The sequence below is a fragment of the Phasianus colchicus genome, chromosome 8 (genome assembly GCF_987193195.1).
Source record: "Phasianus colchicus chromosome 8, bPhaCol1.hap1.1, whole genome shotgun sequence".
NCBI classification, from domain to species: domain Eukaryota; kingdom Metazoa; phylum Chordata; class Aves; order Galliformes; family Phasianidae; genus Phasianus; species Phasianus colchicus.
Window position 1 is genome coordinate 21,246,840 of NC_143443.1, and position 27,227 is coordinate 21,274,066.

Genomic DNA, 27,227 nt, shown 5'->3' on the forward strand with positions numbered 1-27,227 from the left:
ATTGCTGGAGCTGCTACTATATGGGCTCTGATTGATTCTCATAGATGAGCTGTTGAGTCCTTGTTCTGAGTGATCCCAATTATTATTATTATTTTTTTCCCCTACATGACCTTGGCAGAATTTTATACTGAGGGTTTTTTCAGAGTGTCAGAACTAGTGCTAGGAAAAATGGGTTGTGTAGGAATTTCCTCTTTCATTTTACTTTAGAAACTACAGCACAAACATTTTGATTGTTTTGACTTTGATGTGTCAGGACATGAAAGATCAAAATGGTGTCTGCTTGTATCTTATTCAGGGAACAACAAATACAATAATTTTCCACTTCTGTTCACACCCAGTGGATTTCCACTGGACTGTGTGTGGCTAAAATCCCAATAGGTTTTTATTGATGGAGGCTGAGTTTATATACATTTTAACAAATTTCAAATGAGCTGTGAAGGATTCAATTTCTAAAGCAGTTTTTGGCAGATTAAAAGATAGTAACAAATTTTATGTAGAGCACGCAAGGGTATAAGTATGTGCACATATGCACAGTATGGTGACAGCTTTTCCCAGTCAGACTTGTACTTTTGTCTCACACCACACACTACTTCAGTAGGGTAGGAAAAATGAGGGAGATTTCTACTGCCTGTCAGCCCTGATCAGCGCAGATCGTTGGAAGAATTCCTGACTTGCATGTTCCAGCAATATCTGCTGTGTAGACTTTTTAAAGATGAAGTTGATGAGGGTGACTTCTCCCTCAAATGTATAAATCCATTAGGGACTGTCTGAATATATGAATCTCTTGAAGTTGCCAAGTTTGAAAACTGAAAATCCTAAGGTAGGGGCACTGTGCAAGGCTTGTATTAAGAAACAAAACAGTGAAATTCTCCAACATGGGAATTACTGTCCAGCTTAAAAGGAGAATAAAAAACTTTTGCTTTCATATGAATTATGACTTGAGAACTCAACGAGTACCTCTTTTTACAAAGATGCAAAACAAGGATGCAAAATGTTTTGTGCAATTGCTTCTAAACCTTCTACAGGTTATAACCCCTGCACATCATTTCTCATGTTTTAGAGAGATGGATGTTAAAATACAATGCTAATTATATTTGACCTATTTAAGCATATGTGCTATCTTCCAGTTTAAAAAACATTTTAAGTAATTTGAGTGCCTTTGATTAAAAACAATAGCTCATAAGATGACCTTCTATCAACACTTCACTGTTGGCACTGGTTATGACACATGCAGCTTGCTGAAACAGGAAAATGATTTAAGATTTTTTCAATCAATCTATGATTGTGTTTTTTTCTTCCTCAAATCCAGTAAAAAAAAAAAAAAAAAAAAAAAGACTAAGAATAAGCATTTATTTACAAAGTTATCAGTAATGAAGAAACAACTACCAGAACAGTGTTCTTATAATTGTTTTATGTTATTTTTCACTCAACAACTATTTAGTAGTCTTCATTATTTTTGAAATTCCCTGTTGACCATTGCCAACTAATAGAAAAGAATATAATGAGTTCATAGGGGGATATAAGATAGGACTGTCCTACATCCTGCTTTGAATTCAGTCTTAATTAAAAAAAAACAAAAACAAAACATCTGTATTAATTGGATTTGCATCACTGGGCATAAAAAAATTGCTCAGTTTGGAAAACTTATTTTACGGAGAAAGCAAATAGCAGAGTCCTGTTCTTCTAGTAACATTTACTTCAGTTATTGAAGCCCAACCCAGAATAATTAACGCAGTATTAAGAAAACAGCATAGCCTGCATCTTAAAGTTATCAGGAGGTGCAGTGCTGGTGATGTGATCTGTCTTTGCTTTATTTTGTTAATACTGGTGAACGCTGTCAAATACCCAGTCCTGATAGCAATTGGTCTTCGATACTGCAGGTTATTTTTGGGAACTTGGTAATGCATTTACGTGTACTTAAGAAGCTTTAGGAACAAATACCCAACAAATAAGTTGGGTATTGACTTTGCAAATCTTTAAACAACTCAGGTATTTAACAAACATCAGTACTGTTGAAATATGGCTTGAGTCTTTGAGTTGCATTTCTTTTTGAGAACTTTGTGACAGTAGTGTATGTGATCAGGTTCCACCGAGCCAAAAGTAGAGTTTGTACAGGTGTTGATATTAACAAGATATCACAAATGGTTACTGTGATGTAAAAGTGGGTATGCAAAACTTCTTTCCTGAGTTGAGGTTCACATGTACTGTGAATTGCTAATGTCTTAATTTCTGTAATAACTGGTTTATTTTCTGATAAAAATGTTAATATTAAAAGCATTAATCAAATTAATGTTTGGTATTTAGGTTTTCATTGTGATCTGTTAAAAAAATTCATTCAGGTTGTGTTTATTTTACTCGTGATGAGTTCTGACATGCAGCAAAATAAATATAATGTATCTTGATTTATCAGCACAAGTAAAGGAATATTTCTGGAATCTTTAAGGTATTTAGCATCACTGAGACTGTAAGTGAGCTAAGCAGTTATTTTCAGGCGTATTCATATTTGGCTTCAAAATAGGAAACCTTCATGACGGGATCCCTCAGCATATTTGCAGTAAATATTGCTTCCTTCAGATCAAACTTGAAAGGGCCAAAAGAAAATGAGAAGTAATTTTAAACTGCATGTTTTACTTTCAACACTTTCTTCCAGCCCATTTGCTTACGTGGATCCCTTGCATTGTAACATGGCCTATTTATACCTTGAACTACTCAAAGACTCCCTCAACGAGTATGCATATGCAGCAGAACTAGCTGGCTTGAACTATGATCTCCAAAATACCATCTATGGGATGTATGTAAGTACCCATATCAAGGAAGAGATTAGAGACTTAAAACTACTTCCACTCATCAACATTTTTATATTGATTTGGTGGAAGAACTTTTATTTAAAAAACAGCTTTTTCCATTGTGGGTCTAAGGCTGTTACTCCTTTTGATCTTAATTATTAACCATCCTTTCTTTGATTTGAATTTTAAGTTGAATTTTGTTCAAAGTCTACAACAATCTTTCCATTCATATTAAGCAAATTTTCTTCTTTTTCTTTTATGTCATTCATGAAATGCATTAGTTGTAAGATTTCTTCGTCCATCTAAAAGAAAGAAAAAAGCAATCTAATGCAAGCTTATATTTTTATTTCAGTTTGCCAGATATCTCTTAAAAATTTTCTGACTGATGGGGTAGAAGACCCCCTTTTCATGCTATTATATAAGTGATATACTTCAGCTTTCCTTTTCAAGAACTACTGGTCATGAGGCTGCATATACATACTCTTCAGTCATGTTTCTTCATCCATTACTTTGTCACTGCTTGAGGTATCAAAGCATTTCTTTTGTTTTTCTTTTTGTTAGTCGCTACATTTATGCTGATCCTCTCCATTGCAACATGACATACCTGTTTATCAGGTTGTTGAAGGATGATTTAAAAGAGTATACATATGCAGCACGCCTCTCAGGTTTGGTCTATGGCATTGCATCAGGAATGAATGCAATACTTGTAAGTAAGAAAGAAACACAGGAGAAAATGAAACAGCTTGTGAACTGTAGAGCTTGGAGAAAACATTTAATTTTTGCGTTTCTAAAATGAGATGGTTAATTTTTTTCCCTGGCGTATAAATCATGAATTAGAGGCAAAGCAAAACAATGCATTTTAATCAGTGCTGAATGACCTCGTTGAGATTGCAGTGCCTTGTGAGCACGTGTGCAGTGCAGCTGTTGCATTCTAGTTCACATTTTTACTTGCTTGCATGGTAATCTTGAGAATACTATTGCTAGTTTCTATATGAAAAGATTAAAGTTTCTGAATGAGTCTTAGCTCTGCAGATTTTGTCATAGTCCTCTAATTCTGCTGTAGTGAGCTGTGGAAATGGATGGTGCATGTGCTTGTTAGAATTCAGTGCTGGACATTTTTGGCTTTTCTTTAGTGTGCATTTTTATTATATGTTTTATAATGTGTTTTCAAGTGCTGACTATATTTACTTCAGAAATAACGATGATATGATATGTGGTTATTTCTTATTTATCTTCACCTCTGAGATTCATGGAAGGAGGTTTAAATAGTCTTCCTTGAAGTTCTATTAAATGCTTTTGTTGGCCATCATTATATAACAAGATTTATTTTGAAATTTCCTGTATTATTTTCAAAATCTCTTTGTAAGAGAGTATATTGTCCTTATATTTTCTGTATGAAAAAAGTACTGTGTTTTTATCCCTGCAGTTTCTTTTTTTAGCCAACACAAATCTAATATCTCATTTCCTGGTAGCATTCACTTAAACTTCAAACACGATTATCTTTTCTCAGTCTCAAAGCTTGCTGATGCTTCATGGTCGGGGGGGGGGGGGTGTGGGTTAATCTTTCTTCATTTGTAGTCACAGTTTGGAATTATAGAGTTATTTTAAATATGAGATTTATTTATTTATTTAGGACAGGGACTTTTCATTCCTCTTCTGTAAAGACTATATTTTAAAATACTAAAATCAGTTCCTCTGTTTTGGTATCAGGGAATTTCCAGTATTATTTTCTATATCATGAGAGATCTTTGTATTCAGTATGTATATCTGTACTGTGTTGATAACTTTAAGCAAGGTTACATGCTACTAAGAATAATCACCTACATTTTTATAAAACAGGGTTCTCATGCTAATATAGGATGTCAACCTTTTGCCATAAATCCATTCATGATAGCTTTTTCTTCAAATTCAGTGATTACATGTGTTTTTGTAACTGCAGAAGAAAAGCTTTTTCCTAGTGAAAAGCAGGAATTGACCTGCATATTGTTTGGTTTTACCCTAATAATGATACTATACTAATCTAATTAAACTTCCTTTCCTACATACCAAATTTTGAAGCCTTTTTTTTTTTAACCTAAAAGGTCTTCCAAAGCCCTTTTCGCTGGGCAAAACTTTCTATGTCTTGATGGGATCATACAGTAATTTTTGTTTTATTTTTGTTTTTTAATGACCTAACTTTGTATATGCTTTGCAGAAAATTTGTATGATCAGATCTATAGCTCAGCACCATTGTTTATTATTATAAATTGCATATTCTTGGCAGTACTTCCTTTCTAGGGCTTCTGCTTACTTCCATTTACGTAAAATGTTTCGTTGCACAAAAATATAAACGTGAAACAGGATTAAACATAGACTGGGGATGATTTCAGAAGGCTGTGAATCTAGTTTCATTATTGGCATGCAAAACCTGAAGTACTCTGAGCTTGTTTACTAACTGAACTCAGTACTTATAAATGTGAAGTATCTTTATTCTGAGAACAACTTGGATACATCATCTAGTTTTACATGGATACTCTGCATTCACAACTCTTGGACAAATACAAGAGATTTTATTGTTCACTGAGTCATGTGAGATTCGGTAGTTATTTTCTTTTTTTTATGTTATGAATTTAAAGCTAATTATGCACTTTTTTCATAGCTCTCTGTGAAAGGTTATAATGACAAGCAACATATCTTGCTCAAGAAGATCATTGAGAAAATGGCTACTTTTGAGATTGATGAAAAAAGATTTGAAATTATCAAGGAAGCGGTAAGCTACGTGAAAAATTTACACCTTAAAATAATTTAACATTTGACTTGAAGTGTAATCTTGAGGGCTAATTATCCATCTAGACAAAGTTAAATTTTGTCTCACTGGGACTCTAGAAGCTTTTTTCCCTCCCGCCCCCTCCCCTTCCCTCTTTTATATCTGTGAATTTCCCATTGTATCTGTATTACATTCTTAGGTTAAAATAGCCTACTTTCAGTCAGTCTTTCTTGCAATTGACTAAGAGATTGCAGCTTGCTTTGATAAGAGTAGAATTCAGGAAGGAGAAAAAAAAATTTTTTTTTGGAATTTAGAAAATCTTCAATGCGATCTAGACATAGCATGAAGAGGGAAGGGAGGTGTTGAGATCTGCAATATTTCTTCTCCCCAGAGGTGAAGAGCAGCTCTGCTCCTGGCCCAAGACCATTTAGTGCAGAAGTAATCAGTTGTTTAAATACATGTTGTCCTCTGGAAACTGAACTTCCAAAATTGAATGACTGATCTCTATATATGGAATGTAAATTAGGAGGTTGTAACTGGGTGTGACAAATGTAAAGCTAAAACAAGTTCACGCCCAACAACAGCAACAAAACAAAAAAAACCAAACCCACAGGTCTGTGAATGATCTGCTCGGGGTGATTTTCTTTTAGTGTGAGATGTTTCTGTATTTATGGTTCACTTAAGCTTTCTGTCTGTATTTATGCATGTTTTGTAGATTTCATTGCACAGACAATTTGTATAAAATAAGGACAGATTAGAGAGGTAACAGCTTTCTTCTGCTTGGAACAGAAAGGGATGCATCCTCAGCAACTTAACAGTTGCTCTTCCTTACCCATGTGATCTGGAATGAACTTTTCTCCTGTAATGGATATGATATGCTAATTAGCATCTCTGTGGAAACAGATTTCAGCTTGCTGAAACTATTAGTTTCTGCTTTCAATTCTTCTCCAGGAGAAAAAAGGTTTTGTTTGTTTTGCAAAGGTGCAACTGGACTGCGAAAGTTTCTTTGTGGTGGGCTCACTGATTATTCTCTTGTATTTTATTCAAGCTAAGAATGCAAAGAATTTCCCAGATCAATCTGCATTTTCCCTAGGCTGAAATGGTTAGAAAAAAACATTGTTTCCTTGTTTGTTCGTTTGCTTTTTTTTTTCCCACTGGACAATTATCATAGAATGTATATTTCCTACTTACATCAACTTCATCTTAATGTTTATTTAGGATTAGCATACAACAATTTATCTTCCAGCCATTAATGTTATGGAGAAATTTGGTTTCATTCTAGTATAAGCAACGTTTATAATAACTACTTAATCTGTAGCCTGATGATAGTAAATTATTAGTCAAATGACTTAAACTAATTTTAAAACTGTGCCAACAGGCAAAAGACAGTTGTTGACATTCAAAATGTACTTATTTGATGATACACAAATTTGAAAGGACAGAGTTAATATTTCATGTGTAGGAATGGAGCTCTATATTTTGAACTTATAATTGTTTTGTTTCAGTACATGAGATCACTTAACAACTTCAGGGCTGAACAGCCTCACCAGCATGCAATGTATTATCTGCGACTCCTGATGACAGAAGTTGCTTGGACCAAAGATGAATTAAAAGAAGCTCTTGATGGTAATGCTCTGCCAATTTTAAAGTTTGTTTTTGTTTGTTTGTTTAATTTTTTTTTTTCTTATGGAAGATGCCCTCCAATTTCTGGAAAGTTGAATAGGTCAACCAGATGACTGTACAAAGGTACAGACTCAGTTTGATCTGACTCTTCCATTAATCTGATGCAGCTTCTTGCCAGTGCTAAGGTAACCCACTTTGTGGATATGAGCCTGAGTGTGGCATAACTAACACTAAATTCATTTGGACTCCAGCTGACATCTTGCAGATACACTGGAATGTATCAGCTGTATTGTACTTCCCAACACACGTTTCCATTTTTGTAGAAAATAATTAAAAAAAAAAAATAGTTAAGAATAAAGAAGACTGTGGTTGTTAACAAAGAGCAAGTGCCCCCGCTATGTGAGGAGAAGAAGAAATTAAAAGATGTAATTGATTCAGATGCGATGATGTGATTCAGAATTCACATTCTTACCATTGGACTGGCACATACCATACTGTCTGAAGTTCTGATGCTTAACATTGCTTCATTAGATGCTTGAAGCCAGCTGCACCGAGGTGCAGGAGTTCTTCCACAGGATTGCTCCAGGATAGAAATGCAGATGTTTAGCTGTATGGTCTCTTGAATGATTGCAGGCACCTTAGAGATTGTGAAGTCCATGTGAAAGCTAATGCCAATTTTCATGGCAGTGAGTTCAGCTTAATGACTGATGAATTTCAAAGCCAAACAGATGTTGTGTTCCTTTTCTAAGTCATCTTTATAAAATTACTTTTACTCTATTCAGCATAAGAATGTTTAAAAAGAATGTTGGACTGGAATGATGTCTGCTTAGAATTGCAGGAAATCTGCTTGAAATAGAGGGTTCACGTCTGATTTTATTTTCTTCACATCCTATCTCCTTCAAAGCAACTCATCTTTTTTTTTTTCTATAGAACTGCTTATTAATAGTGCAAGTTAAGATTAGGATTATGCAACAATAAAAGGACCTTGTGCTTTTCCAAAGGTTTTGTAATGCACATTTAAGATAAAAAAAAAAAAAAAGTAGGGGGTCGTGTAGAGTCAGGGAATTAACAACGTATTTGTCGACTTTAGGAAGAACATCCCATCCACTCATCCAGTCCTCTTTCATTCCATTGATTCTGTATGTTGTATTTTGATGTATATATGAAAACTGCTTTACAGCATAGAATGCGCGTGTGTGTGTACTTTGGGATATATTGCAAAAAATATTTTTCTTGTGTATTGTTTATTACAGGAATAGCATCAAAACACTATTTTAGTACATTTCTTTTTTTAGTCAAGATGGTAAATGTACAGTAATTTGTTTCTCAAGCATTACAAATTACATTTTTCTTGTTTAGTTAATAGCTTTATTTTGGAACACCACCTAAATGATTGCTACTATTTTCTCTGGAGAATGAATGTTTGCTTGGAATGACTGGAAGGAAGATTCAGAAGGCTTTTTTTTTTTTTTTCTTCTCTTTTTGGAATCTGGGTCAGACGATACGTGAATTCTAAGCAAAGCAAGCTATATGATGAGCACTGCTATTTAGACCTGGAAGCTTTCCAGGGTTGCATTTATAAGGAGAGATTCAGGTTTTTTTATGATGATGTCTTTTTGGTCCTGTAAGAAATATACCTCATCTAGAAATGAATTAGGTACCTCTTAATGTAAAAATTCAGGTAATTGATTTAATTGTCCTGATATCTATTCTAGATGTCACTCTTCCCCGCCTCAAGGCCTTTATATCTCAACTGTTGTCACGGTTACACATTGAAGCTCTTCTCCATGGCAATATAACTAAACAGGTTGGTGTGATATTTTTTTAATAATACAATTTTTATTTAAAAGTAGCATTAAAAATGAAAGGCTAGTTTAACCTTCTCAGATCTTAAAGCAGCTTTGTCAATGTGACTACATAATTTGAGGTTGTACTTCTTTTTTATCTTTATGGGACTATCATGGTGTCATTTTTGCTACTTTTGATTTATTAGGCTGAGTGCTGCCCTTGTATTGCTCTTGGAAATTTAATAAAAAAACAGCTTAGATCTAAATATTTTAAAGTCTGTATTACACGTTATTGCTGTAATGTAATCAAGCTGCATAAAGAATGCTGCAGATCCTGCTATTCCATTTGTAAGTACCAGGCTAACTAACTTCAAGAATCCATGATTCTGCTAAATGAATTGCTTTGTATGAAGCTGAGCAGGAATGTTAGTCCATAAAAAATAGCTCTCTGCTATCAGTTGTGTCTTTGGGAGTAAAAAACAGAAAATGTTTGTTTTGTCTTCAACAAAAATAGTTACAGTTGTAATTGTGTAGGAAATTTCAAATATTTGAAAGTATTTATAAAACCAACACCCAATATCTTTCTTATATGGAAAATATACACATTTTTACATTCTATCTTTGGAAGGCTGGCATAGCAGTATTTCTCACAAGATGATGTTGTAGTAGCTCTGTGATGTTTCACTAGCAGGAGATGTTAGAAAACACTGATAGTGACTGCTGAATGCATGTAGCACTTGGTTAATAACAAGGGAAAAAATTAAAGTTTTTTTTCCTTCCTCATTTTAACACACTTGTATATGGAAGTCAGTTCTTGTGTTTTCTCTTCAAGGCTGCACTAGGAATTATGCAAATGGTTGAGGACACTCTTATTGAGCATGCTCATACAAAGCCACTCCTTCCCAGTCAGCTAGTGAGATACAGAGAAGTGCAACTCCCTGACAGTAAGTTAAATGATTACTTCAAATTTTTTTGTTGTAGATTAAATCAAGGTTCTTGGTCTGCTAGTGGCATTTTAAGATGAATAATACTCTGTTGCTTGGAATTTGTTTCAAAATCAGATCTATTTCAAATTATTTTAAACTGCAGATGTAGCAAATTAGGCTGCGGTTTTATGTAAGTAAAATTATACACAAATATACAAAAAATATATGTGTATATATATTTGATTTCATTTTTAATCCATGTGCATAAGTTGACCTTCAGTCCTAATTCACTCTGTATGCTTTATGGAAATAAGATCTCTCACATTGTCTTCTATACGTAATGTACGTATTTGAGTAAGCATCATTCTTTGAGCACTTCTAGGTATTAAGTGAACATTCAGTGAAGGATTGTCCAAAAAACTCCTGTTTATTTGGAAAAATAAAAGCTTTACACAAGTATATATTCTTCATTTCTGATATTTTTTCTTTTCGTCTCATAGTGCTTTTATGATTTTACTTCTATTGTGTGGAAAATGTTACACTTAAGAAATGAGCTTCAGGGAATTCTTGGGAGCTATACAGGAATGATGACATTTTTGGCTATGCAGCCAAAATCAATTACCCATAGCTGATCAGCAGTCTGTGAAAGCTACCATATAACTGAAGAAACTGTTGTTATTAAATACAGAATTATTTTTAATGTTCACAAAATGTTTATGATGTTTATGTTTGTCTTTAGAAACTGCATTCAAGGCAATGCAGTTTTGGAACTTCAGTTCCAAACTACCTGCTTGAGAAACAGCAAGCTTCTAGTTACCTTCTGATGTGTTCAAGCTATGTCATCTTGATGTATTGAAATAATCTTTTCCTTTTACTTGAAAAGTGTGCATGATCTGTTAGTGGAAATTCTGCTTTAAAAGTCCTGAACCACTTATTTTACCTGAACCACTTATTTTAATTAGATTCCACAAGTGATAGCCATTTTTATTAAAAAGTATAATAAAACAGTAAATAAACAGTACCTGTTTACTTAAACTATAATCTAACTGTTTTATGTTTGTCTTTTAGGGGGATGGTTTGTGTATCAGCAGAGAAATGAAGTACATAACAATTGTGGCATTGAAATATACTACCAGACAGATATGCAGAGCACTTCTGAGAATATGTTTTTGGAACTCTTCTGTCAAATTATCTCAGAACCATGCTTCAATACTCTGCGCACTAAGGAACAATTAGGTAAGTATTCCCATAGTGATTATTGTCTGTATAAACGCAGGCATGCATATTCACGCACTTGCATGAGACATGATGAGGTGTTCTTTCCCTGTTCAGTGAGTGCTATTTAAAGCATTTAAATGGTAAATGCAAATCATTTTAACTGCTGATGACTCAAAGGAATGTTACTGTTCACACATTCTAAACTGAAAATAAGCAAGCCTAATTCTTAAGATTAGTCTTAAATATCTGAAATCATCCCTAGTTTAAAAACAACAACAGAACAAAAAGAATTTCTTTCTTTTTACCAGAAGGAGATAAGATCAATTCCTAAATTTTAGATGTTCTTAAAGAATCTGCAGCAGTTTAGTCTTTTCTGCTTGTGATCCTACTTCCAAGTGGAAGGATTTACAACCTCTGGCTTAGGTGTGGTTAATGGTAAACTGCAATACTAACAAAGTAGTATTAATATGCATTTCGGGCATGTTAAGAATACAGCTGTCCACTAGGAAGAACAAACAATCATTATCTGAACCAGTAAGACTAAAAACTGGTCAGGCTATTCCATATTGGATAACAGAGAGACAGGGACTTGCAGAACAGTTTGCAGGATTGAAATATTAATAGGTAGTACTATCAGATTTTTAGGTTGTTTTTTTTTTGTTTTTTTGTTTGTGTGGGTTTTTTTTAGGGTTTGTGGGTTTTTTTTGTTTTGGTTTTTTTTAGTTTTTTTTTAGTTTTTTTTTAGGTTTTTTTTAATTTATTTTTCAAAGGTGAAAGGCAGAGGGATCTTTCAGTATAATGACTGAATGGAAAAAGAACATCGGTACCATTACAGTGTTATGAATTACCAGGGAGATCAGGCAAGATTAGATTTCTTGTGAGCTGCTAGAAGAATCTCCCACATCATATCAGTCTAGACATCTCTTGAAAGTAGGGCAGGACCCAGGTGGTTTAGCCAGTTTTTGGAATGTGTTGGTGGCAGGTTTCTTACAGAAGTTGGAGATAACTGTTAAAGAGAATGTGGGGGAAATCAGTGATGAAGAACTATGGCGCCTATGTCAGTACAGAAACCAATGTGGTGTGATTGCCAAGTGAGGAAGTTTACAAGATTTAGGAGGAAAGACAGTAGGATCAGTAAACTCAATGAAATTGTTAGTAAGATCTCTGAGAAAGCTAAGGGAGAAAGAATTTCAAGAGTTATCAGTCTATTAAACAGTAGAGAAAGTATCAGGGACTCATTCAATAAATATTTCAGCAGTATAAGAAAAACAAAGGAAGGGAAAAGTAGTAGTTTTTTGAACAGTTCAGGTATGATGAATTCTATATTTCAAAAGCAAAATACTAGATACTTGGATCTAGAAATCTTGTAAGTGAGAATTTTCAGATGGTAAGTGTGGTACTGGAGGAAAAAAAAAGATACTAAGTGTTATACATTTCTTTTGGAAATAAAAGAGAAGAGCAAGAAAATTACAGATCTGTCAGTTTCATTCTGATTCCTGGAATGCTGTCAAACCAGTTGCAAACTCATAGAAGACAACTGAGAAATAATTACTAGGCAAAGTGGTGTCAAAGTAACTTTTTTTTATTATTATTAAATACATTGTCTGCCTGGCTGGGTGGTAATGGTACTGTTGTTGGTCTCATCTCGATAGTATGAAAGATGTGTAACATTCTCAAACAAGCTAGAGAGAGCACCTGAATTCAAAAAGTTTCACGTTTGGATGGAAAGTTGTGATCAGAAAATTAGTAAGAATGATTCTCTATTGTCATCCAGTGTTACTTAGGATTTAAAATGCACTCGATGATAGAAGAGTTTAGGCTTACTATATCTTCAGATTACTAAGATGGGAGAAGAGGCAAGTGTGTGGGAAGACAGAATTAGAATTCAAACTTAGTTTGACATTTTGGAAACATGGCTTGAATACAGATAAGATGCAATTTGGTGGGAACATTTTGGCAGGAAAAATCAACAGCACAGACACAAGATAGAAAACAACTGGCTAAGTAGCAGTTATGTAGAAAACAATCACTAGGTTACTGCGGATCAGATGTAGGACATATATGAGCAGTGTCACAGAATCACAGAATGGCCAGGGTTGGAAGGGACCTCAAGGATCATGAATCTCCAACCCCCCTGCCACATGAAGGGCCACCAACCTCCCCATTTAATGCTAGACCAGGCTGCCCAGGGCCCCATCCAACCTGGCCTTGAACACTTCTGGGGATGGGACATCCACAACCTCTCTGGGCAGCCTGTTCCAGCACCTCACCACTCTCTCTGTAAAGAATTTCCCCCTGTGATGTCCAACCTAAATCTCCCCTCCCTCAACTTAAAACCAGCGTCAAGCTGTTGTCTAAAAGAAACACAAAGATAGATAAAAAAAGAGCTTCCAAGATTCACAGTACTTCTGAGCTCTTCAGATAAGGATTTTGAAATACTATGTCCAGTTTTGACAAAAAATCAAGGAATGATTAGAGAGCTATAAAACAACATCTACAAGACTGAAATGTGATAGATTTGTTACAAAAAGGGGAGTAAGACTAAAGAAAGACTTATGTTCCTTACGAAAGGCTCAGATAAGGTAAAGCTGCAAGTAGAAATGAGAGGAATAGTTTCTTTATATTGAATTGTTAAGATACAAGAAATAGTGCAAAGTGAAATTCAGATTAGACTTTATAGAAAAATAGTAAGTTCCTGGTATTGAGTCCAATTAAACACTATGGTACAACTTGATTTCTGATTACCTAATACTGATGACAAAATTTCTTTTGTTCTTTGTTAGTATGCTTCATTTCTTCCATATCCCTATCAAAATTGCCATGTTTGGCATACTTAATTCTTGAATAAGGGATTTCATTAAATCTGTTACTGTTTTTGTTTTGCTAAGGTTACATTGTGTTCAGTGGTCCACGTCGGGCAAACGGCATACAGGGTCTGCGATTTATTATTCAATCTGAAAAGCCACCACATTATTTAGAAAGCAGAGTTGAAGCATTCTTAAAGACTATGGAGAAGTGTATAGAAGATATGACAGAAGAGGCCTTCCAAAAACACATCCAAGCTTTAGCAATTCGTCGTCTAGACAAACCAAAGAAGCTGTCTGCAGAATGTGCTAAATACTGGGGAGAAATAATTTCTCAGCAGTATAACTTTGACAGAGGTAAGAAAGATTGTAATTCCCTTAAATTTCAATGCTGTAGTTTAGATACATTTGTAGTCTGTACATAATTTCTATATTTTTTTGTGATTTCAGTCCTGTAGGCTACATTTCTTGATTCTGACCTGAGAAAAGTATCTCATTTGTGCAGCCCATGCTCTCACAGCAGTAGAGCCTTTAGTAATAGAGGATAATCCTGCTTCCCGATGTTTACTATATGACAGGGACAACAAGTATTTCATTGACCTTCAGTTCTTTCCTTTAAGCCTCTGTGAGACAAGGAGTAGGTCAAGGATTGGAAGTGGCTTGGATGCAAGTGTTGATGGTTGTATAAGCTTAAATTTCTTTCTGTGATGTTCAAACACCTGTATTACATATGTGCCTAACATTTGACTGAGATGCATTCAAATGCACTTTGATATTCCTGACAGTGTAGACATGAATATGAATCCTGCTTACATTGTGCAGCTCTGTTGTGAGAATGAGATGAAATCAACCACAGTGACAACAACAGACTTAGCCAACACGTGACCTTCTCAACTTAGAGCAGGCCTAGTAGAAACATGAATTATATTTTTTAAGCCACAATGCTTGGATGGTTATAAGCTTGTAGAAGGTTGATTGAAATTCAGCTTCTGCAGTTCTTACTGAAAATGGACAGGCAGTTATTTACAGTGATAGCATAATACTGTGATCCTACATGCTGCTGAAGTTGTATTTTCCCTTTTTTATCAGTGTTGGAAAATTTTAAATCCGAAATACCTAGATATATAAGTAATAATCTGAGTTAGCTTTTATTTTCTATCACTAAATGATATGTTTTGAAACAAATCAGAGTTTTTACAATAAATGCATGTGTTTTTTTTCTAAAAGGTAACAGATAGGAGTTTTAAATCTAGTTTTTATTTAGTTCGCTATATGCTTTCTAAAATGTCTTCTATGAAGAAAGATAAATCAATGCTTAAATGATTTTAGTTTCTTAACTTTAAAAAAAACTTACAGATTTAGATATAGATCAGCCTTTCATCACATTTTCGTGTCTCAACTCTTACTTAAAGCTATAATTTTCCATCTCTCATGCATAATATGCTGCCTACATAAGACTCAGTCTGTATCGTGACTTCTCTTTTGCTTTACATGCAGAGTGTCAGCCTTTCATAGCAAGTAGTCATTTTTTGTAGACTAACTGAACTGTTTTAATAATGAAAAATTTCAAACTGTTGTCTGGCTTGGTTTTGAGTGAATGAGAGATACTGACAAGATTTCATGGCTGAGTTTAAGAACTGGTGTGAAAACTTAAGCCCTTGAGTACTTTTTTGTCTGAAATAATTCATTTTTTTCTCTGCTTTAAGTCTTACTGTTTTTACCCTACTTGGATCCATCTTCTCTCTCTAGAATTTCTTACTGCTAACTGTAACTATATCTTTCACATCTGAATTCCACTAAACTTACTATTTCCCTTGAGTCTCATATCTTTAATTCCCTTCTGCCCACTGGGAATTCAATTTCATTAAATGATTCTCAAGTGACTATATTTGTCAAATCAGAAATGCGTCTTCCAACCTTAAGAAGTGAAAAAGTTTTTTAGGTTTTAACATTATTATTACTTCTACTGTTTTACATCAGACTTCAGAATATTGTCTGTCATCATCATGTTTTTCTAATTTTTGAATTTGCTCCCTTTAGAACTTCGTATGAACTATTTTCTGTATGCTTCACCAACTTATTAGCTGCGTATTCTTTTACACACTTTTCTTTCTTGACCTATCTGCTAATGCTAAGAAATGCAAGCATACCTACAACAAAAACACTCATTCTTGAGTAATATTAAATTATTAGTTTATTACAATTGAATTTATGTAATCTGATGCAGCTGCTGAGACACTTGTCATCAAGTATCTGAAAGGTGATTGTTCCTTAAGAAATACGATTTAGGCTGTCACTGTTCGTCATGTTTATTTTAAAAAATTCATGCCATCTTTCCTAACTGTTAATAAAAACTCTGCAATCAGTCTACATTAGAAATACGTAACACTGATATGAAGATGACATAGAAAAGTAGACATTTTTTTAGCTACTGAATAATATACAATGCAATCAGTATTCTTCAAACGTGCATTTTTTTTTAGTAAGTCCAATCACAAAGGATGTTAGTTAAAGTATAATTTTCTTCCAAGCTTCCATTGACACTTTTAGTGGTACAAGTGTTAGCTTTTAAGTTAAGAACGAAAAGCATATCACTTGCAATTAATTGCAGGAAAGAATAAATACTTAGAATTAGTATGCTAATAACCAGCTGTGATTTGCAGACTTGTTCTAATTTTTACTATTGTGCAGATAATATTGAAGTGGCGTATCTCAAGACCTTGACCAAGGATGATATCATACAGTTCTACAAGGTAAGTTAGTCATGTAGTTTAATACTATTTGGAAAGAGATGTCATTCAAAATTGTTTCACTTTTGTAATCTATCTGTGTTTATCCATTTCGCTACCAGGATCATTCTTGCATTATCTTCTATTTGTATTAGAGATCAATCTTACTGCTTTGAGCTGGTTACTACTTCAGTGACACAGTGAACCCTAACATGTGTTTTTCACAGTATGATGGCATGGGTGAAGATACACAGCAAACATAAACTTAGAAAATGGAATTCCAGTAGCTTGATAACTTCAGCAAGTATGCATGGTCTGTGTTTGTGGGAATTGATACTTTTTTACTTACAGTAATGCTCAATAAATGATTAACCAGTACTCCAGAGTAGAAATAACTCTAGATTGGTGAGCTAGTCCTGCTGAGTGTAATAACTGTGCTCAGGGTGATGTACTTCTGAAAGTTTACCAGGGTTTTAGGTGGTAATCCTGATACTTTGATAGTTTATAGCTGAATTTGTTACTTCCAGAGTTTTTGTTTGTTGCTTGTTTTTTGTTTGAATGGTTTGAGTCCCAAGTAGTACATGAATTTTGTAAACAACTTGATTCTAAAATGATTCAAGGTATGGGTTACCTTTAATAATACTTTAAGGGATGTCTCAAAATTCACCCTCATGTTAAAGCTTAAATTAAAATGTAAATGCTGTCATTCTTTTAGAGATTATATATAATCTCTATATCTTTATATATATCTCTCTCTAAAAGAATGACAGCATTTACATTTTAATGTATATATATATTTATATATTATATTATATGTATTATATTATATGTATTATGTATTATATATTATATTATATATATAATATATTTATATTTTTGATTGATACTTTCCACAACTGAAATAATTGATATTGTTTACTCTAGGTGTTGTTGGCAATTGATGCTCCCAGAAGACACAAAGTTTCAGTACACGTCCTTGCAAGAGAGATGGATTCCTGTAAGTACTGTGCTGAATATAGTATTTAATCAATTTGTGTTCAAGCAAGTCCTAGTTAAAAATACCCTTGTCGTATTATATAAATGTACTTCAAGAAAAAAACAGCTTTGGAAATTGCATACGTTGGAGAGGAAGAAGTATTTCTTCATTTGTGGCCAAGTTCTTCAGCCATTCAAAAGTATATTGATATCATTAAATAGAACTAATTTACAAAAAAAAAAAAATATTTTGACGTACACCTAAAACCCCAAAGTTAGAATTTGCAGTTATCAATAAAATGATTGCTTTCCTAACAATCAGAAAATGTTCTCAATTCATTATTCAAGCACTCTCAAAGAAAAAGCAAATATAAAGTAACCCTCCAGGAATGCCAGATGTTGCATTTAATATAACTTGAGAAAGCCTGTTTAGGTTTTGTTTTAAAATATTTTAGATTGTCTATCTGTTGTACACTCTACTACTCCATTTTAGAATTCCAGGAGGAAAAGGCTAATAGTGTTTCCAGTTAAAAAACAATACATAAATACATAGAGAGGGAAAAAAAATGTGTATTGTTCTAATTTTTTATCAGTTCATGCTAGAATTAAATTCTGGCATGCATAGCACTGGTGTTAGAAATTTGTCTGTAGAACAGAAGGAAGCAGATAGCTGTGTGCCTCTTATGAAACTCCTTCCAGTATCAGAATGTTTGTTATGATACCACGGAAATCATAGTTCTTCAGCTGAGAAAGGGAGACTTGCTCCAGAGTATCTTTCCTGGGTTATCATTGCTAGCTAAATAGAATTAGCTCTAATACTGTGACTAACTTTAGAAAACTTTCTAAAAATAAAGTAACTATATTGCCAAGTGGTTTATTATTCACTTGGAATGGTATCTTCCTGAGCCAAGAGGAACATGGGAGGAAGCCTAACAACTGCTTAACTCTTACAGTGTTTATAGCAAAGCATAGCCTTCTCTCCATGTATTCCACAACTCCTAAGGCATTTAATTTGACAATTGGCCTTTTTTTCTGCCATGAAAGAGAAGCTGGGACTTTGATTAATTTCCTGTGAGTCCAAGTGAACATTCTTGGGAAGAAATACAACTGCTGAAGAGGGTAACATGAAGGAGGCTGAAAAGACTCCTAGGGAGTTTCCTTCCTCGTGGAAGCAGACGCATTTCTATGGAGAGTAGAAAATAATTAGAAGCAGTAGAGATATAGGAGATAAGGATGGTGGAACTTTTTGAACTCTCAGTGTAAAAGTTAGGGTTGAAATTGAGGAAGGAAGATTTAAGGAACTGCATAACATACACATGTGAGAGAGGTTGATTGGATTTAATAAGTTTGTGTGGGACTGGAGTAAGTAGAGGGTACATGGGACAGGCAGGAAAGACTTGGGTTGCTAAAGAGCATTTGGTATATGGAGTAATCCCCATATCTCCATAAGCATGTCCTACTGAAAGATTCTCATTGGAACACAGATGTGCTGTTATTGCATATATCACTGGCATTTAATTTTTAATGAAAAACAGTTTTAAGTATTTATTGTCCAGTACATCAGTTCTTATTATTGCTACATTCTCTGTACATGTAAGTAAAATGAAAAAAAAAACCAACAGTGCCTCAGGATGTGTTCTCAAGGATTAATCTGCTTGTATTTCTAAAGGTAATTATGAGTATAGAAGCAAAAGCTTCAAAAAACTTATTTAGAGATGCCTGAAAATTACTGTCATCCTGTGTTTTATGTTTTAATCTGTTCAATTTGCTATATGAAAGGCACTGATTGAGTTGTGGTTCTAAATTAATTTTGATGATGTTCAATAGGCCCTGTTGTTGGAGAATTTCCATGCCAAAATGACGTGAACTTGGCACCAGCACCACCACTACCACAGGTAAAAAGAAACAACACATAAAATCCCAGGCTTTATTAAAGAAAGTCAAGAATTCTTGAAATTCTTGAATAAGGTTACAGAGAGAAATTACAAACTTCTTGACATTTATACTTTTACAGGTTGGTTTTCTTTTTTTTTTTTTCTTTTTCAGCTTTTTTTACACGGTTTTGGTTGTCTTTAATAACAGGTTTTTATCATTTTCTTTTTTTTTAACAATCTGTGCTATTAACTTTGTTCCTTCTGTTCCGTAGAAATGAAAACTAATAGAAGTAGGTAGCTCTTCTGAGAGTCTACACTACAGAATAAAATACAGATTATGATTGTCTGAGCTTGTGTGTTAGGATGTGTGAAGTGCCAACAGAAGGATGGATATGCATCAGTAAACTTATAATCTGTTCAGAAAACAAAACTCCACACCTGACTATCTGGTCATGATCTTAAAGGATGAAATATTCCTGTGAATGTGGATTAATATGTGAATAAAATTCACTTCCTGTGAATGAAGCAGTTTGGCAAATTCTATTCATAGAAATATTATAGACTCAGTGTTGCTGTTTGTGTAATAGGTATGATAGCACTGGGCCATTCCTGAACCTCAAATGAGGTTGAGGTGAAATTGCTTGAAGAAATGTGTTTGTCCCAGTAGGTGATTCTTTTTGCAATGCAGTTGTAAATCTGTGTTCTTCTTATTCAGTGCTTATATATGAGATAATCACCATGGTAGAAATTTCTGTGTGAATTAAATATGGATATATTTGTTTTGACTTAAGTGTTAAAAAGTGACTTTACTGCAGCAACTACAAATAATAGCTCATAGAATTGCTGTTATTTTTACAAACTTAACTCTGCATTTTCTAAATTGCCTGATGTAATTAATAATGCAACCGCTGCATTACAGTTATTAAATTATTTGGAGTAGATATTAAACCATTCATTTAAGAAGTAATGCAATTTTATTTGGGAAAATTCTGTAAGAATGAAATGTTGAATCATTGAAAGAAAACAAGACACGTATATATTTATATAGTTGCAGAATGACTTGTGGGGAATTTCTTGCTCTTCTGATTAAAGATAATTGAACAGACTTTCTTGCATACGCTTCTTTGCAGCCAAGTGTGATTGAAAATATGACAGAGTTCAAGCGCAGTCTGCCACTCTTTCCACTGGTGAAACCACATATCAATTTCATGGCTGCAAAACTGTGAAGAACCTCAGTGGATGAAGAAATGCAAATGATCAGCACTGATGTGGTTTCAGGGGACTTCATGATGAACAAAATTATTAAAGACTGTTAGGATAAATGGTTCTGTCCATTATGAACGTCCCAAATTCCTTCTTGGTTCATTTGACATTAGATGTGTGTTAGGCATAGAGAGTATAGAAAAATCAGTTGTGGTCATGTGTCATTTATATTACAGACAACCTGTTGAAAACCAAAATCAACTGAAACAGTAATAATAATAATAATAATAACTTGTAGATGCAGTATATTTTTGAAATAGTGTACCCCTGCAAACTTTAATTTTGATAAAATAAGTTTCTGGAGCAAACAATTGCTTGAAATATCCTCATTATTCCTGAAAAACAATCAACAACATTTAGTAGCCCAAAAATAATCTTCCTGGGATCTGGAGGAGGGTGAGAAAAGAATGGGATGGGGTCAACAATTTTTCTTAAAATAGAGTTTCACACTTTTTAAAGTGCTGTGTTGAATGTGACTTTTAAAATTGATCCTTAATGCAATCAACATAACATGTTTTCTATTTATGTTTGGTGAAAACCAGTGGAGGGGAAAAAAAAGAGAAATTGATAACATAGTAATAAGTGAAAGAATTGTCTTACTGAAAATAACTGAAGATATGGACATGATTTTAATCTTTATATATAAATTTGGGGACATTTTCTATTAAAACTCGTGAAATGCTGGAAACACTTCAACAGTCCAACATACTTTTGTTATCAAAAGTGTTGTCGTAGTATTGTCTTGATAATATATCCTCTTCAGTTTTTCAGTGTTACTCTGACTTGTTTCCATATGATGTATGAGATACTTTATTTGGTGTCATTTTTGTTTTCAGTTGCACATAGACTACATGAGTTCTCCACCAGTACAATTTGCCTTTCTTGTTATTAGGTCTCAGTCAAGTACTGACTAGTGCAAATAACTTTAAGCATGAAATAGTTCTTGACTGCAGAACAGATGAATGTCAGATATAGGCCCTGTAAGGAATCGGATTCATTATTTTTATGATACGTCTCTGTGGGTCCTTTTTGTCCTTCAAGAGGGCATTTGAGATGGGGCAGTGCTGGTATAGCAGTACTGGGTTAGCAGAAGTCATGGCAATGATGTGCAGTTCAGGTTACATCACAAAATGTTCCTTCCTACTCCTTTTAAGAAGATTGTGTGAAACCCAAGGATCAAGAATTACGCTGAAATACTGTATAGGTATTTCGTAGCTTAGCAAAATGTTAATACAGTGTCCAGTCTTTACCAAGTCTACTGCCTTCTGCAGTGGTCTTCCACTTGAGACAGCAAACCAGGGTAAACTCCCCAAATAGAAAAAGATAAGGGAACATCTTACTAACTTCTTTTACAAGTTTAATGTATAAAATTGATTGTAATTGTTCAGACAGGATTGAGCATGCAAAGCACTCAAGATGAAAAATCTGTTCATAATGAGCCTTTGCTATATCAGAGGTGTTAGTGAGAGTTTGCTTCCTACTATAACGTAAAACTGAGGCCCTGACATTAAATGTGTGTCATGTATGTATACATCAGAGTCCTGGAATATTCAATAGGGATGTTCTTGTCGTTGACTCAGTGTTGTAGTAATGCTGGCTTTAAAGGCAGTTAAAGGAATGCTTTAAGGGCTTTAAGTTTTGTTTATTTGAATCTGTACTAGCTGAATCGAGTGTATTTAAGTTGATTTTAAGGCTAACAGGACGTGTTTGAACATCTCTTTAATAAATTTAATGATAGTTTGTGGTGTAACCTGTTGCCAGGAAAGTCCACCGGCACTTTTTGTAGCCTGAGGTGAAAAAAAAAAATCAGCCATGGTATAAGCAAAAACAGTACAGGTGTCTCTGTTCACCATGTTTTTCGTGGATCCTCCATGTAAAATGGACTTTTTACTCTTTTGCTTTTGTTTATAGTTTTCTTTTAGTAAAAATATTTGTATTATATATATATTAAAACTTTTGACAACATATTATAAAAAAATATATTTTGGAAATTAGTGGTATTTAAACATACCACTCTTATGGTGAATAAAATCAAATTGCTTCTGTAAAAAAATAAAATAAAATAAAAAATAAAAAATATATATTAGTGGAAGAACTATGAACTCTAACAAATGATATAAATGAATTGGGATGGCAGTGTACTTAGCACAAGCTCACAAATAACATTTTCCCCAGGAAAAAATGTGGAATTGTAAAGTTCTGTGACTGGATGTGGAAACACATGTAGTTTTCCAACAACTCTTAATTGCTTTTAAGTGTTCTCCAGCATTTTACAGTTTCTGAGTTTGATATAGCAGTAAATTTTGATAAACTCAGGCATACTAATGGGTTCATCATAATGGATCCAAAGCTGCAGTGTCTACAAGCAATAAAAAACTACCTAGGATACACTGTAATTCAATTTTAGTGCTTGTTAATTAGTTTATGTAAGAAACCATAAATTATTATTACATAACTGTAATTTTTGCAAGTGCTATTTTAAGCAGTTGATGTGGAATTGGGTGCATGTGACACAGCCAGTATGACAGAGTGCTAGAGTTATTCTGTTTACAATAAACAATCTGAATTTAACATTTGGAGTTCTTAATTTCTTTTCTTTTCTTTTTTCTTTTCTTTTTATTTTTCTTTTTTCTTTTCTTTTTTTCTGCATACTGGTAATGTTACATCTCTCATATTTGAATGTTTTTCTTTTACTATACATTATGCAGTTTTGCAGTTTCTTGGACTAGTTAGGCTGAATAGAACTGCTGGAGAACTGTTCTTGTTCACTTCTTTGGTGTTTCAAAAGACTTCCCCATGTGTCTTCCCACACCTCTAAGGCAGATCACTTGTGTTGCTCCCTGAGTGTGAAAGCTTTATAATACGAAGGTAGAAATGTTTCCATAAGACCAAATTTTAATAATCAAATCTGAAATTGTAAATACAGAGCATCACTGCAGCCACATTTAATCTTGGCTGGTGCAGATTTACTTCAGTGTTGCTTTTGAGAAACTACATTCTTAGGTCATCTTGTTTGATGCACACCACAGGATTACTTGCAGGAAGTTACAGAATAAGTGTGACCGTTAGAAAAATAAGAACTGTGAATTCTGGAGGCAAAGAGAGACAGGATTTTTTTTTATCCTTGGCTTTGACAAGAAGTGGCTGGTAATTTCATCACTGGAATAAAATGCTTGCAAACCACCTGGAAAATTCTTAGTACCTAAAATTAAGGCTCTTGAACTACTCTGTTATTGTTAGAGTACAAATTGGTACAAATCTTAAAACATTGGCTTTATTATCTTTTCTGAAAAAAACAAAACCCAAGCTATCCAAGCTAGTTAGACTGCTATGTTTAGGGGAAAAAAAACAAACACAAAAAACCAAACCAACAAATAAACCAAAAACTTGAGCTTTTTCAGACCAGTTGTTGAAGTGTGTTGACTTGTACAGCCCCTGTATTCATTTTATTGCACTCAAGAGTAATCATAATGTGTAAAGATATCATTATGTAGCTTTTGAACTTCATTTATTTCTAACTCCTATTTTAATACAAGACCAGCAGGATTCCAGTCTTATCTTCTCTCTACCATTTGGCTGATTAGTATGCTTTCCCTGTAGCTCCACTGTAATGTGAAAAATCCTTATATTCTGTCTTTATTCATACACTTTTCCAGTGTTTTTAAATAACTGACCATTGAACTTATATAGTCAACTACAATTACATCTGGATCCTTTCCTTGAGCTGATAACTAATTTGATATTCAAATCCAATTCTGAAATATTGTCTTTTTTTTTTTTTTTAAATATAGCTGCATGCTACACAGTACAGGACACATCTTTACTATTTAAAGGGAAGAATTGCTCAGGTACCTTTCTGACCTGGTTGCCAAGAGAGGTTGTGGATGCCCCATCCCTGGAGGCATTCAAGGCCAGGCTGGATGTGGCTCTGGGCAGCCTGGTCTAGTGGTTGGCGACCCTGCATGCAGCAGGGGGGTTGAAACTAGATGATCAGTGTGGTCCTTTTCAACCCAGGCCATTCTATGATTCTGTGACCTTTCATGTAGTTTAAAAAGAAGCCTAGCCTATGTAGATTCTGCTAGAGCATTTCAGAGTCTACTTACTATTAAAAAATGCAAGTAGTAGCATATATTCTTGGTAGAATTTAATTTCAACAACATACGAAACCTGAATTTCAAATGGAAAGATGCAAGCGTGGTTAAAGCCAAAGACACAGTAACATGGGAAATGTCACAATTAAACCCACGTAGTTGAGCTCAAGCATATAAACAGAGTTTTAAGATTTAAAATATCTATGACTGCTTAAATTAATATTTTTAAGGCACCCCAGCAATGTGAACTATCACTAAAAGTGAAATGTTGAAGGATGTAGACACCACTGTGCTGAGCATTTGCTGCTACTAACTTTTAGGATCCCCTCTTTTACCATGCAATGCAAAATTCAGAATTAGATTTCTTTACCATTTATGCAAGGTATGGGGAGAGTATAAATCTCTGTGTAGCCTTCAGGTTACTGTTATGTTGAATGAGGAACTAACCGGGATAGACAGTAGGAAACTCCTGCTGGAGGGATCCAAGTTCAAATCCTGCATCTTTCTGAGGGTTTACCACCGTTCTGTGTGTTAGAGATGCTTTATTCTGCTTCAGGTTTACATTACAGCTTTTTACTGCCTGCCCAGCTTCTCTTTCAGCTCAGCTTCTCTTTCAAGAAGGGAGGAAGGAATTGTAGGATGTTACAGACAGATAAACACTGGAGCAGCAACTGGAGCTCAGGGCCCCTTCCCCTCCACCTGTGCATCAAAGTAGGTGTTGCATGGTAGGTATGGACTCAATGTGTGTGTCTTATTACTCTGCAAAATTAAAATAGTTGCAACAGAGGAATTGGGGAGTCCCCAGACTGCAGTGCTAGTCTGGAAGGTGAGAATGATGATCTAGAGCAAATGAGCCTTGTTAAGGCTGAGTCATCTCAGGGGGCATGCACAAAAAGGGCATTTTGGGAAATCTGTTAGAGAAAAACTGTCTGTACAAATGTTAACAACACTTGAGTGTTGGCATTAAAGATATGTATTTTTGATATGTGCCTTTTAGTGGGCACGGCTTTTAAAAATATGCCATCCAGCTATTGAAGTGATGCACTTTACAAGGCAGTATTGGAGTTGGTTAGAACACCAAAAACATGTAAACGTTCTCAGAAGTAGTGCTCAAAAATATCTTATTTGGTATTTTCAAACTTGATTGGGAATGAAGTAACCTTAAGCAGGACAGGTTTCAATCCAAAGGTTCAGCCTCAAGTTTCAACGTGTTTTTTCATTTGTGTATGTGTGTAAAGCAAGGGAGGATGATAGTGGATTAGTGCCTGCCAGTGCATCAGAGTCAAGCTGTCAAAGAGTTCAGTGCTTCCCAGCTTTATCTATTTGTCATTCTAGTAACTTTTAGCCTTCTGATACTTGTATTCCAAGCCTGCTGCAATACTGAAAACAAAGTATTTCTTAAGAACACTTAATGCAAATAACATTCTGTGTTTCAACTGTGAGGTAGCAGTACTATTCACTCATACGTATCTGTTAAGGGTGAAGCTTCAGGAATCTGAAAAAATCTGTATAAATAATTCCCCAGTTCACAGATTTGATTGATATTTCCAGATGAAATTGTCTGCAGGATTAATAGTATTTTAGGAACACAGGAATCTGTACTTATAACTGGATCTGGCATCCCCACAAACTGATTGTTTAGTTCCAGTGATCCTTGTGTCATCTTTTAAGGCAGATGCCTGCAGTTCATTGTGCATTGACAGGTCTGACCCAAGTGAGAGGACCAGGATACTGTCATTGTCATACCAGCCACAAGTGTCATCAGCATCCCTTTAGCACTGCCATGCACTAAGTGCGGGCTGCATGCGTGTTCTGGGACATTTTTTCATTATTCAAATTCATCTTCTAATCATAGCAAGCTTTATTTGTAACATGATGCAAAGGCGGCATCTACAAGATGTCTTGGCCTGGAAAGCCACATGACTGCTAGTGAAGCTCAGCACAGTGGGACACTTAACCAAGTATTTCAGAAATAAACTGAAAACAGGTGCTACTCAACCACAACAGGAGACTGATCTGCTGTTGTATGCACAATATGGTTTAATTGCTGTAAGTAATTAATAAAAATGTACCTTATATGCAGCCTTTTCTTGGAAGGCATTTTGAGTGGAATAGCATGTAGACTTTGTGTAACTTGAAGAATACATATACAAAGAATGCTTGTAGTTCTGATTTTCCACCTGAATTTAAATGTCAAACATCATTAGTTTTAAGATGTTATGAATGTTAAAAATCAAACGATTGTATTAAGCTCAGTGTATACAAAATGTAAGAGTGATCTTGGGTGCTTTCTCGCAGTGAGCTACTCAATAAAAATAATGTTGAAATGGAAGATAATGCATATAAGTTGAAAGCAGCTAGTTGCATGCCATTTTACTCTTCTTGTCTAATGATCATGTCTGTCA

General features: G+C 34.4%; 1 protein-coding gene across 8 annotated transcripts in view; it reads left to right on the forward strand.

Annotated features, from left to right (window-relative positions):
* The window catches only part of IDE (insulin degrading enzyme), a 55,809-nt gene extending 32,507 nt beyond the window's left edge, over window positions 1-23,302 (forward strand). For 7 of the 8 annotated variants that reach the window (XM_031597729.2, XM_031597727.2, XM_090145252.1 and 4 more), the window contains 11 exons: window positions 2,651-2,795; window positions 5,425-5,535; window positions 7,038-7,158; window positions 8,871-8,962; window positions 9,775-9,886; window positions 10,937-11,104; window positions 13,975-14,247; window positions 16,582-16,643; window positions 17,544-17,616; window positions 19,422-19,489; window positions 20,599-23,302. In XM_031597729.2, the coding sequence (XP_031453589.1) occupies window positions 2,651-2,795; window positions 5,425-5,535; window positions 7,038-7,158; window positions 8,871-8,962; window positions 9,775-9,886; window positions 10,937-11,104; window positions 13,975-14,247; window positions 16,582-16,643; window positions 17,544-17,616; window positions 19,422-19,489; window positions 20,599-20,694 (1,321 nt within the window). In that variant the 3' untranslated portion in view covers window positions 20,695-23,302. Of the gene's footprint in view, window positions 1-2,650; window positions 2,796-3,347; window positions 3,493-5,424; window positions 5,536-7,037; window positions 7,159-8,870; window positions 8,963-9,774; window positions 9,887-10,936; window positions 11,105-13,974; window positions 14,248-16,581; window positions 16,644-17,543; window positions 17,617-19,421; window positions 19,490-20,598 lie in introns of all 8 variants that reach the window. The other variant, XM_031597730.2, reaches the window with a different exon arrangement.
* Window positions 23,303-27,227: the final 3,925 nt, after the last annotated feature.